This window comes from Lithobates pipiens, unplaced genomic scaffold, assembly GCF_037356315.1.
Source record: "Lithobates pipiens isolate NorthernLeopardFrog02 unplaced genomic scaffold, aLitPip1_a1.2 Scaffold_19, whole genome shotgun sequence".
Taxonomy (NCBI): Eukaryota; Metazoa; Chordata; class Amphibia; order Anura; family Ranidae; genus Lithobates; species Lithobates pipiens.
The window spans coordinates 132527519-132541100 of record NW_027507764.1 but is presented as its reverse complement, the minus strand read 5'-3'; the positions used below and the strand labels follow the sequence as shown (position 1 = coordinate 132541100).

The following is a 13582-nucleotide window of genomic DNA, read 5'->3' as shown; positions in this document are numbered from 1 at the left end:
TTTCCACTAAACCAGAACTGGTTCTGTATCCTAAAAATGTATAATCTCTTTTTATGGTGACCTAATATTTCAGTAGTCCCAAACCCAAGCCTAGCTAGCCTAACATCCTTGCTCCAAGTGCTTCTCTGGCCAAGTACTAGAAAAATGACAGATGGAATATGCCTGGTTCACAAAGGCAACACAAATATTTTTCTTCTACTTTTTATACATAAAATGCAATCTGTGTTTAGCAAAATAGGGGTAAGGCGTACTTTGTAGACCGTACTTTATAAGCCAGGCACTTTAGTAAGACTTTATAATCTCCTTTATAAGATAAAAAAACATTATTTGATTTATGTTTTATGATGTACTTCATAGGTTTTCTGCTATGGAGTAGTTATTATATTAGCTGACTTGGCAAACCTTGCAAGCACGGCATTGACCATAACCATTCAGAAAGATTGGATCGTGGTGATCACAGGAGATAACAGGAGTCAACTAGCTGGTAAGAATAACAGAAAAATCAAACTGCATGTCTTTGAGTTATATGAAAGGTAAAATTACTCAAATACAACTCGCATACATGTACACAGACATATGTGGCATGGTATCTTATATTCACTGCTGACCTAGGATACCACTGGTCCCTGTGTTTCTGAAACTCTAGGAGCGTTCCATTAATCCAAAGCTGGAACGAGAGAAAACCTCCATGTACAAAGCCCTTCTACGACAGGCAATAGATATGATATGCAATTTTTTTTCTACTAATACACCTGTTCACACTTAGCTCTGGCAAAATTTTACTCAACTTTCCACGTAACCTTTAGACATGGATGCATGGGTGGAGCTATTCTTGAAAGGTGCAATGAAAGTCAATAGGTCGAGTGAGTTTAAGGCAGCATTTGAGACAGTACAAAATTAATCCTTTACTGAGTGCAGGTATGTATTGGGTAGCTTGGCTTTCTCTCTTTTGCCCCCTTATCAAAGGGATAGCTTGGTAAGCATTGAAACAAAGGAGAAGGGAGTCAACAGGCAACAAAGACACAGGAGTCTATACACTGTTTATATTGGGGGCACTTGCATTTAATGCTTATATCTTCTACGGTGCCATTTGTCCCTTTGAAGTGTAATAATATTGGGTAATATTATTTTTAATTCTTAAGCCCCATACACACTATCAGTTTTTCTGCTGAGTTTTTCCTTCAGATTTGCTAAAACCATATAATATGAGGTCAAACCTTAGGAGTTTCAATTTGTATGCAATCAGGCAGGCTCTTGCACTACATGGTTTTGGTAAATCTGAAGGAAAAACTCGGCAGAAAAACTGATAGTGTGTATGAGGCTTTAGAAGACATTTAGAAACAGGTAAAACAAGATCAAAGAGATGCAAGAGAATCAGAAATGCCGATTTATGTTGTACAGGAGGTAATTGAGCACACAGCTGACTGATGAGGGAGGCACCAGTCCTGGACAGGACCACTTGTCATCCTGGACCTAGAAGCAGTTGCCCTTTTTGCACCACCTGTACAGCCATTCTGTCTGTGCCTATACCACCATTTCATTGTCATGACTAACATGATAAATTCAGTACATTAAAACAGTGGTCATCAACCCTGTCATTAGGGCCCACTAACAGGCCAGGTTTTATGTATTACCTTGGGGAGATGCAGACTAGAATACTGCAATCACTGAGCAGCAAATGATATCACCTGTGATGTATTTCAGTTATCTTGCAAACCTGGCCTGTTATTGGGTGGTCACCAGAACAGGAATAGAGGGGAAATCTTCCAATAGACACACTAATTCTGGTGAATCCGGTGACAATTAGGGATTTCCTCTCACTTCCTGTTTTGGCTTTGGGGCAGGAAGTAAATGGAAATCTCCTTAATCGGACAAAAGGGGCAAAAACAAACAAGGGTTGTAACTCTCCTTTACACTATCTACAATGGAAAAAATGTTTTGTCTTTAGTTCTACTTTAAGCGGCATTATTACAAAGTGTAGGCAACCTTGCTACCCCTTTTATCATCTTGTGTTTTTTATAGGCTATATGGGGCCTTGAAATTTTCCACAATTTGTCATTATACAGCAAAAAACGTGAATGTATTTTATTGGGATTTTATGTGATAGACCAACACAAAGTGACACATAATTGTGAAGTAGAAGGAAAATGATAACTGGTTTTCAATTTTTTTACAAATATCTGAAAAGTGTGGTGTGAATTTGTATTCAGCCCCCCTGAGTCAATACTTTGTAGAACCACCTTTCACTGCAAGTCTTTTTGGTGATGTCTCTACCAGCTTTGCACATCTAGAAATAAAAATGTCCGCCCATTCTTCTTTGCAAAATAGCTCAAGCTCTGTCAGATTGGATTGAGAGCGTCTGTGAATAACCAATTTTCAAGTCTTGCCACAGATTCTCAATTTGATTTAAGTCTGGGCTTTGACTGGGCCCTTCTAACACATGAATATGCTTTAATCAAAACCATTTCATTGTAGCTCTGGCTATATGTTTAGGGTATTTGTCCTACTGGAAGGTGAACTTCCTCTCCAGTCTCAATTCTTTTGCAGACTCTAACAGGTTTACCTTCAAGATTTGGCTCCATCCATCTTCCCATCAACGCTGGCCAGCTTCCCTGTCTCTGCTGAAGAAAAGAATTCCCACAACATGCTGCTTTCACCACCACCATGTTTCACGGTGGGGATGGTGTGTTCAGGGTGATGTGCAGTGTTAGTTTTCCACCACACATAGCGTTTTGCTTTTAGGCCAAAAAGTAAAAATTCTGTCTCCTCTAACCAGAGCACCTTCTTCCACATGTTTGCTGTGTTCCCCACATAGCTTCTCGCAAAATGCAAACGGGACTTCTTATGGCTTTTTTTCCCACACTGGCTTTCTTCTTGCTACTCTTAAATAAAGGCCATATTTGTGGAGTGCACAACTAATAGTTGTCCTGTGGACAGATTCTCCCACTTGAGCTGCAGCTCCTCCAGAGTTACCATGAGCCTCTTGGCTGCTTCTCTGATTGATGCTCTCCTTGCCTGACCGGTCAGTTTAGGTGGACGGCCATATCTTGTTAGGTTTTCAGTTGTGCCATACTCTTTCCATTTCCGGATGATGATTTGAACAGTGCTCTGTGAGATGTTCAAAGCTTGGGATATTTTTTTAGTGTTGAAAATATTTTTATTGAAACATGTCAAGTAAAAACAATAAACAGTAACCATCACGAGGCAAATGCAGACAGGAACAGTAACAGGAGTACAATTACGGGAGGCCGGCTAATGACAATCGGCCATAGCCGGTCCCTGGCGGGAAGTTTGGAGAGTGGGATATTTTTTTATATCCTAAACCTGCTTTAAACTTCTCCACAACTTTATCCCTGACCTTACTGGTGTGTTCCTTGGCATTCATGATGCTGCTTGTTCACTAAAGTTCTCTAACAAACCTCTGAACAGAACAGCTGTATTTATACTAAGATTAATTTACACACAGGTGGACTCTATTTGCTAATTAGGTGCCTTCTGAAGACATTTGGTTCCACTAGATTTTAGTTGGGGGCATCAGAGTAAAGGAGGCTGAATACAAATGCACACCACACTTTTCAGATACTTATTTGTAAAAAAAAAAATGAAAACCATTTATCATTTGCCTTCCACTTCACAATTATGTGCCATTATATGTTGGTCTATCACAGGGATCTGCAATTAGCGGACCTCCAGCTGTTGCAAAACTACAAGTCCCATCATGCCTCTGCCTTTGGGTGTCATGCTTGTGGCTGTCAGAGTCTTGTTATGCCTCATGGGAATTGTAGTTCTAGAACAGCTGGAGGTCCGCTAATTGCATATCCCTGGTCTATCATATAAACTTCCAATAAAATAAATTTTTGGTTGTAACATAACAAAATGTGGAAAATTTTAAGGGGTATTAATACTTATTCAAGGCACTGAAGGTCTGATGCACAATAGGCTCAGGACAGGAGAAAAACAGCAATAAAAACATGCCTAAAGCCGTGTTTAGACGCATTCAGGTGTGTCAAGCATTTGGGCATTTATTCATTTCTATAAATAATAATTTAAATAAATGCTCAATCGCTAAATGAGCCTAGTATTTAGGTGTGTTCAGACACGTTTAGGTGTATTTAGTGTTTTTTCTGTCCAAACTTTCCTTTCCTGAATGCGATTTAGGTGTGTTGAAATTTCTGCCCCTAAACAACCTCTAAATGCCTCTGAAAGCCAATGGCTGCTTGGACACACAGGCTAACACAGAGGAGCGTTTAGGGGGCAGAAAAAAGTGTCACGTCTGTAAATGGTTTTTGACAGCTGCAGTGTACATGAGGTCATATAGGTAGTGGAAGGAAAAGGGATTGGAGCAGACAATTCCAATAGTGCAATTGTCTACTTAAAGCGGAGGTCCACCCTAAAATGGACCTCCGCTCATCGGAATCCCCCCCCCTCCGGCGCCACAATTGGCACCTTTCAGGGGGGAGGGGGGTGCAGTTACCTGGATAATCCAGGTAACTGCACCCACTTCCGGGATAGCTGTCTGCGGAAAGGGGCGTAGATTACGCCCCTTTCCGCAACTGCCTGCCCCTTTGCGCAAGTGCCCCGCTGCCTGCTGGGAAACACACAGTTCCCAGAGGCAGCGGGGACCGTCCGGATTGCGCCGCGCGGCTCGCGCATGCGCAGTAGGGAACCGGGAAATTAAGCCGAAAGGCTCCATTTCCTGATTCCCATACCCAAGATGGCGGCGGCAGGACCCGACAGACGACCTAGCGATCGGCTTCGGGTGCCGACATCGCGGGCGCGCTGGACAGGTAAGTGTCACTATTTTAAAAGTCAGCAGCGGCAGTATTTGTAGCTGCTGGCTTTTAAAAAAAAAAAAAAAAACGCGGAGTCCCGGTGGACTCCCGCTTTAAAGTGGAAGTAAACCCTCCTATCGTTTTCAGCCAAGGAAGCTGCCATCTTGGCCTCCCTTTAATCTTTAACTGCCATGAAGCTGCACATGTGATCAGTTATGACACCGGCCATTGGATGGTTTGACAGTTTGGTTGAGAGCACAACCAATGTGACAGTTAACATTTCCGGCATGCCGAGAATGTAACAGTTTTTTCATACTGTTAGATCGATGGGTTTACTGCCGCTTTAAATTCATTTTTATGTAGTCACAACTAAAACAGATTCCCTGAAAGGAAGTGTTTTGTTATAAATTTACACAAAAATGTCTTGATAAAACATAATCCCCACGTACATAAAAAATACCAGCTGTCCTTTTCAAATAATTTTAGATAATGATAAGAGGGAAATAGAAAATGTAACGGGTACAGGAAGCTACAATATTATATGTTGATTTCATGTTGGGAAAACAAGTCTTAACATTTTAATAATTTTAGATAATGATAAGAGGGAAATAGAAAAAATAAAAAGCGAAAATGTATTGGGCATAAAACGATACACTATTATCTGTTGAGTTCATGTTGGGAAAACACGTCTTACCATTACTGAACACATTGCATATTCAGATGCACAGTAATTGTTCAGATGTTCTTGCTATTGCACGTGCTTTGATGTTTCTGTATGCTGTCATTCTGCAGTATGTATATGTAAGGGTTACTGTTTTTTTTGTTTAACATTAGCATGTCTTTGAAATGCTAATAGATGTCTCAGGCATTGTTTCATAATTCCAGAATAAAGACTTCACAAACCAGTAAATTATGGTTAATTTATGAGATGTGACATGCTACCACCCTGGGGCTGACCTGTCTCATTCTGCTGTTAAATAGTCACATTTCCTATAATAATGTATAACAACACAGCAAATGTAGTTTAAAATGGAAATCTATGTCAACATTTTTTGTTTTGGATAGAACAAGGAAAGAAAGTAATGGCTCAGTCCTTGATGATTAGATTTTCTCTCACACAACAGGAAAACCCCTCAAAGAAGGAAATACAACAATAATTTTTTTTTTAAATAGGGTTGGAGATTCCATTCTTTACAAAATAAATGTTTGCGTCCCTGTTGTCTCCGATGTGCAGTAATTGTTTCATTTTCTCGTGTTTTTTTGCTTTAGATAGCTAGCTTAGAGAGTAGATAAAATAGCAAGGAAGCTTTTTGATTCGTTGACATCTGACTAATAATTATCATTGTATGAAACAACGTGGCTGTAAGCAAAGCATCTGAAGTTTGTTGGTGAAACCTGTAGTAGATGTCAATTTCATTTTGCGGAAATGTTATAATCTCTAACAAACAGCAAAACATACTAAAATAAAATCTTATGGTAACATATTAAACATTAGATTGTGTATTTGTCATGGTTCTATTCATGTAAATTGTTACTTACTTCCAAAATCTAGGAATGAATGCAACCGTTAGAAGGATGGATCAAGTCATTAATATCTTCGCCCCGTTGTCGGTGGGTCAGGTCATGACTTGGGCTTCCAATGTGGTTGGCTGTGGATTCATTCTTGGATGGAACCTGGTGTCACTGCTTGTGGAATTTATCTTCCTCTCCAGGGTTTATAAAATGGTACCTCAGCTGGCTGTCAAGCCACAGCATTCTATAGGAGAGCATTATTTAGAAAGGCAGCTGGAACTTATCAATGTGCAAGGTATGTCCATGGTCTTGGAAGAAACCAGTCTTCAAAAAAAAATTAAAAAAAGATCTCTATAGTTTCTAATGACAGAGTTCTTTGGACCACCTAAATAAAACCTACCATAGATCTATAAACATACAGAGCGCTGCTTAGCCTCACCCCATGATCTCTGCTCACTGGCTTTGATTGGCAAGAGTCAATGGCTCCCACTGCTGCCTCCATGTCCAGTGAGGAGAGATAGAGTGAAGAGAGCCGCTGATCTTTGGCACAGCGCTGGATCGAGATTGGGCTCAGGAAATATAAGGGGGGGTGGCATGTAGAGCTGCACATAGAAGGTTGTTTATCTTAATGCAGAGAATGCATTAGGGTAAAAAACCTTCTACCTTTACTACTTTCAATTTGGGTTTGCTCGCCTTCAGTCATATTTCCTCTAGACTGGAATATCCTTTTTTTCATCTAATGGGTGGCCACTAATGCTGTAACTCCTGAGAATGCACATTAGTCTGACACCATTCTCAGCATCTTACAGATCTTGGGAGTGGGCTGAGAGTGTACACTGTATGTCTATCTATCAGAAAACTCTACTTTTGGAATATTTTATCTCACATTCATTTTGCTTTAACAAAGGTCTTTTTTCATACTGTTTTGGGTGAAGATGTATAGGATATGTGATGATTAATTTAAAGTGTTAGTAGACCCAAAAACAAAAATATAATATTGCAGATTGCAATCCTTAAATGTGGTGGCTACATTCGTTTTTTAGGCTTGTTTTCCTTTATTTTCACCTAGCAATCTGGCTAGTAATACATTTCAAACCCCGCGACTTCCAGTCACGGCCGCCTAAGCGATTACATCATCAGCCCGGCCCATTGACTCCTGTGTCATCAATCCCAGAAGTCTTCAGGAGTCTAATGCAGGTATGCAAAGCGCACTGAAGTGTAATTACTGCACAGGCGCAAGATCCAGAGGTGAATGCTGGGTAGCCAGCTGCAAGAAATCCAGGAAATGAAGCCAGGCCGGCTTTAGCTTCCCAAATCCTGCATGGCCGTAGCCAGAATCGAGGGGGACAAAAGGAAAAAAAAGCAGTTTGTAAGTAGTTATAATGTGTACATGGGCAACATTATCCATTATGCTTATGAGGAACTACAACGATCTCTGCAATGCTAATAATGCAATGTTGGCTAGGAGATTAGAACTCCGCTTTAAGGCTGGGTTCACACATATGTGAATTGGATGTGGTTTTCCCCACATCCAATTCGTATGACAGGCAAGTGTGACCGGCTCTCAATGGAGCCAGTTCACACGTGTCCGGGGAGGCTGTGGTCCAGATTAAAAAGGGGTCTGGTGCATGTTTGGGTCCGATTCAGGTGCAAATTCAGGCAAAGATTTGGACCTGAATCGCACCTGAACCGATGAACAGACACGCACTGGACCCCAGGTACAAACCTGCAGCCGCACATGGGTGAACCCAGCCTAAAGGACTCATTGATGCTGAATAAGAGGTATTAGTAAACGTTCTGTTATTTTTCAGGTGATTTGCCTATCTGCTCAGTCATAGGCGACTTCATTGGCACACCAGCCCTACCCACTGTATCAAGAGAAGAGAAAGCCCAGACTCCAGAACCTTCTGCAGAGGGCACTTCATCAGTCCCTGTCTGCTTCCAGAAATTTCGCCGCGTGTTGCGTACCTGTACAGATGGCTGGAAATCCTACTACAGACAGTCTGTCTTTTTAGCGGGTCTAGGATTGGCCTTTTTGTACACCACAGTCCTTGGCTTTGACTGTATCACTACAGGTTATGCGTACACTCAGGGGATCAGTGGCTCTTTGCTTAGCATACTCATGGCCGTCTCCGCCATCTCAGGATTAATGGGCACCTTTCTGTTTACCAAGCTAAGAAGACATTACGGCTTAGTGGTCACAGGGATTATATCCAGCTGCCTTCATGTTGGTTGTCTAATGCTTTGCGTATTTTCAGTCTTTGCTCCGGGAAGCCCCTTTGACTTGGGCATTTTCTCTATCCTTACGGGTATGAATTCTTCTTTAAATACTGAGAAGCTGCATCAAAATCAACTCCACATATATCCATCTCAAGGGAATATCAACCAACCTATCCTTTCAGACCGTTCCTCAATCCACTGGACTAACAATACTGTGTTGTTTGAGAGTGTCCGTGCCAGCGATCAGCCAGACTCCTACATTTCCATCATACTGCTCTTTTCAGGAGTTATATTAGCCAGAGTGGGTATGTATCCATTTAAGAGCCTTTTCTACTATATTTTAATGTGGTGCATTTACTAAAGGCAAATAGAGTTTTGCAAGTGCAGTTGCACTCATTTTACCCAGAGCTTAGACCACTTTCACACCGAGGTGCTTGAAAACTGCCAATAAAACATTGGGTGTTTTTTTTTCGGCGTCTTTGCGACATTAGCAGTGTGCTTTTTTCTTTACGGTCACGTGACTCAAAATAACCGTTTTGCGGTGCTTTTGAAGCGCTTTTCAGATGCTTTTGAACCTTCTCCCATTCATTTCAATGGACAGGCGTTTTTGAGGCTTTTTTTTTTTAAGTGCTCCAAAGCTGCTGATTGAAGGACTTTTATCACTGCCCTGCCAGTGCATCATCCCAGCATGAAAGGATGCATTGATATTAATGGAAAGCAGGTTTCAGGAGCTTTTCAGGTACTTTTTTTTGCGTGTAAGCGCCTCAGTGTGAAAGGGGACTAAGAAAATGTGGTAAAGCTCTGCTGATTTCCATCATCCAATACGGTGCAAGCAAAAATGCTTTTTTTTTCTTTTGCACCTCATTGGGTATTTTTTTACAAAATTAAGCTTTAAGCCCCACCATACACACTATCAATTTTTCTGTTGAGTTTTTCCTTCAGATTTACCAAAACCATATAATTTGAGGTCAAACCTTAGGAGTTTTAATTTGTATGCAATCAGGCAGGCCCTTGCACTACATGGTTTTGGTAAACCTGAAGGAAAAAATCAGCAGAAAATCTGATGGTGTGTAAGGGGCATTATCCTCTTTCCATTTATTAAGGAAAATTATTACAACTGTCTATTTTCCTTTAGCAAATCAACCCCAATGTTTTTTTTTTTGTTTTTTTTTTAAAGCACTAAGGAATTTTACAGTCTTAATTCTTTGTAGCAATACCAGAGCACACAGTAAGTTATTTTATAAGGGTTATGCTCTGTGTGTTACCTCTATATATATTTCAGTGAACAACTGAAAAATACTGAACCTGACTTGACGTGACCACAAATGGTTGTGGTGACCCTGTGATGTTTGCTGTTCTCATTTGTTGGATTGTCAGCTTGAATTGAGTATTGGTCATGTTTAGTGTCAGGATAATACCAACTTTCATGATCAAAGGAATATGTGATTTCATAAGCAGACAGTTGAACTTTTTTTAGGTAAATCCTATGAAATGTAATGCCAGATTCGTTTTGAATTATAAAGAGGTTAAGGTGTTTTTTACACCTCTGAGATTATAGCTGTATGTACTCAAAAAAGGACTCATTTAACCAGAAGCCCTTCCGTGCATTTTGCTGCAATTTACAATGCAAATAAATGCATGGACAGAACGCTCTGTTTTCACTAAAGTTTGGTCCCACCAGTGTGTAATATTGTAGTGCATGCTGCATTCTGGGTTTATTTTTTTTAAAACTGTTCAGTGCTTACCAAAATACAAGAAACTATCTTCAAAATCCATTATACATTGCCTGTACGATCAGAGCACATCTAGACGTATAATCCATTAGCTATGTTGGGGTTATGGCTGATTGTTGTAGCGTCACTAGGATAAATAGTGAAAAGTGAATCATTTCAAAACCAAAACTGGTAAAGTTTGTATTTTTAAGGACCCTATTTACACCTAAGCTCAGAGCTTCAAAACGCTGGAGAAGAAAAAAAAAATCAGTTATTCTCTCTGGTATTGGTTCACATTTCCACTCCAAGTCGTCTGAAGCTCAACAAAGTTCTGGAGCTTTTTTTTGTGTAAATACACAAATAACTAAAAATCTTGATAAATAAAAAAGTAAAATGAATAAATGTAAACACACAAATAACTAACAATAAAAATAATAAAAAACGAATAATGTAATAATGAATACTTAAATAATAATTAACCCCAACCTTTAACAAAAATGACATAAATTATTATTATTAATAATAATAACACCCAAACAAAAAAAAGGCTAATACTAATTTATTATCATTAATATAAAGTATAATAACACTTTATTTATTTTGTGTTAGGGTGTTATTTTTTTAAAGGGTCAGGGGTTAATTATTTATTTATTTATTATTATTATTATTAACGTATTGTATTTATTTATGATTATTTTTATTTATTTGTGCATTTATTTTACATTTATTAGTATTAGTAGTGAACACCCTAACCCTAACAAAATAAATAATAAATAACTCTAAATTCCTTACCCTAACAAAAACAAAGAAGAATAATAATAATAATAAAAGAAATAAAGCTGATGGAAAAGCTGAAAAACCTAGCAACAAATGATAGTTTTCTCTATTGGCTAAGAAAAAAACCTGCCAAAGCCTCAAAAAGCCTGTGTAAAAAATGCACAAAAAAACGCTACGCTCAGGTGTGAATGCAGCCTGAAGGAGGGCCACAGGCAGGCCTGTTTTTGGCTGATATGAGCATATACAAACAAATGCAGATCACATCATGCCAATAAAGCCCAACTATTGTCTTATGACTATCATTCGGGTAAAAAACCTTGTCTAATCTGCTAACACTAGACCCACTTTCCTCCACTGATTGTCTAAGGAGGAATGTCTGTGTCATCCATGAATTCCTTTGTATAGTAAAAGTCATGACAAAATTGGTATGTAGAAAGTGACTTTTAGGGCCTGTATTCATGGGTTTTGTAGGTATCAGAACTGCATTCCTCTGCCTATATACGGTAAGTTAATGGTATTTGCAAAAAGCAGCTTAGAGGGTGGTCATCTGTAGGTAAGAAGAAGCCCAACCAAAGAATATTTGCACCTGTGAAGACAGTGACAGGAACTCAGAATCATCTCAAATACAACAAAATTCATCTGAAGGCTTGCAGTTTTTGCACATATATACAAGTGGCTCTTCTCAACCAGGGTTCAGTGAAACCCTAAAGAGGTCACTAAGGATTGAGCAATGAAAAAGTTCTGCCTCTTAGGCTTCATGTACATGGGACGTTTTTACAACCTCTCCTGAACGATTTAACTTGACAGATGGTAACCCATGTTTAACCACTTGCTTACTGGGCACTTAAACACCTTCCTGCCCAGACCAATTTTCAGCTTTCGGTGCTCTCACACTTTGAATGACAATTACTCAGTCATGTAACACTGTACCCAAATGAATTTTGTGTCCTTTTTTTCCCACAAATAGAGCTTTCTTTTGGTGGTATTTGATCACCTCTGGGATTTTTATTTTTTGCGCTATAAATGAAAAAAGACCGAAAATTTTGAAAAAAAACGCATATTTCTTTGTTTCTGTGACAGAATTATGCAAATTATTAATTTTTCTTCATACATTTTGGCCACAATTTATACTGCTACATATCTTTGGTAAAAATAACCCAAATTAGTGGATATTATTTGGTCTTTGTGAAAGTTAGAGAGTCTACAAGCTGTGGTGCGAATCGCACAAAATTGATCACATCTGATGTACTGGTGGCCTATCTCGCTTCTTGTGACCCGAACAAGTCAGGAAAGTACAAATACCCCCCAAATTACCCCTTTTTGGAAAGTAGACATTCCAAGGTATTTAGTAAGAGGCATAGTGAGCTTTTTGATGTTGTCATTTTTTTCACACAATTCTTTGCAAAATGAAGATTTTTCATTTTTTTTATTTTTCTCCACAAAATTGTCATTGTAATAGGTTATTTCTCTCACGTGGCATGTGTATACCACAAATGACACCCCCCAAAAAATTCTGCTACTCCTCCTGAGTATTACAATACCACATGTGTGGGACTTTTTCACACCCTGACCACATAGAGAGGCCCAACATGCAGGGAGCGCCATCACGTGTTCTAGAAGCATAAATTACACATCTAACTTGTTGACTACTTATTACACTTTTGAAATACCAGGACAATGACACGTGACACTGATGACAGATGGCACTGATACGTGGCAATGATGACACTTATACGTGGCACTGATGACACGTGGCACTGATGACAGATGGCACTAATATGTGGCACTGATGACAGATGACACTAATATGTGGCACTGATGACACGTGGCACTAATACGTGGCACTGATGACACGTGGCACTAATACGTGGCACTGATGACACGTGGCACTAATACGTGGCACTAATACGTGCCACCGGTGACAGATGGCACTAATACGTGGCACCAATGACGCGTGACACTGATGACAGATGGCACTGATAAGTGGCATTGATGACACGTGACACTGACAACAGATGGCACGTGACACTGACAGGTGGCACTGATGACAAATGGCACTGATACGTGGCACTGATGACAGATGGCACTAATACGTGGCACTGATGACAGATGGCACTATGTGGCACTAATAACACGTGGCACTGATGACAGATGCCACTTATACGTGGCACTGATGACAGATGGCACTGGGGACAAATGGCACTGACAACAGGTGGCACTGGGGACAGATAGCACTGCGGGCAGGTGGCACTGGGGTGGGGTGGATTGCACTGGGGTGGATGGCACTGGGGCAGGATGGCACTGGGGAGGATGGCACTGGGGAGGATGGCACTGGGGCGGATGGCACTGGGGCAGGATGGCACTGGGGCAGGATGGCACTGGGGGGGGGGGCATGGCACTGGGGGGGATGGCACTGGGGGAGGATGGCTCTGGGGGAGGATGGCACTTTTTTTTAAACTTTTTTTTTTTTTTTGCTTCTGTACACTGACGGCTGCTGCAGCCGTTCTTCTCTCCCCTCTCACACGCTGTCTGTATGAGGAGGGAGAGCGGCGCTGAGAGATGATCTCATATGTTTACATATGAGATCAT

General features: G+C 40.3%; 1 protein-coding gene across 1 annotated transcript in view; it reads left to right on the top strand.

The window, feature by feature from the left end:
* The window catches only part of LOC143996292 (ferroportin-like), a 72284-nt gene that overhangs the window by 42807 nt on the left and 15895 nt on the right, over nt 1-13582 (top strand). The window contains exons 6-8 of the mRNA XM_077491274.1: nt 358-484; nt 6325-6579; nt 8096-8809. Of these exons, the coding sequence (XP_077347400.1) occupies nt 358-484; nt 6325-6579; nt 8096-8809 (1096 nt within the window). The remainder of the gene's footprint in view (nt 1-357; nt 485-6324; nt 6580-8095; nt 8810-13582) is intronic.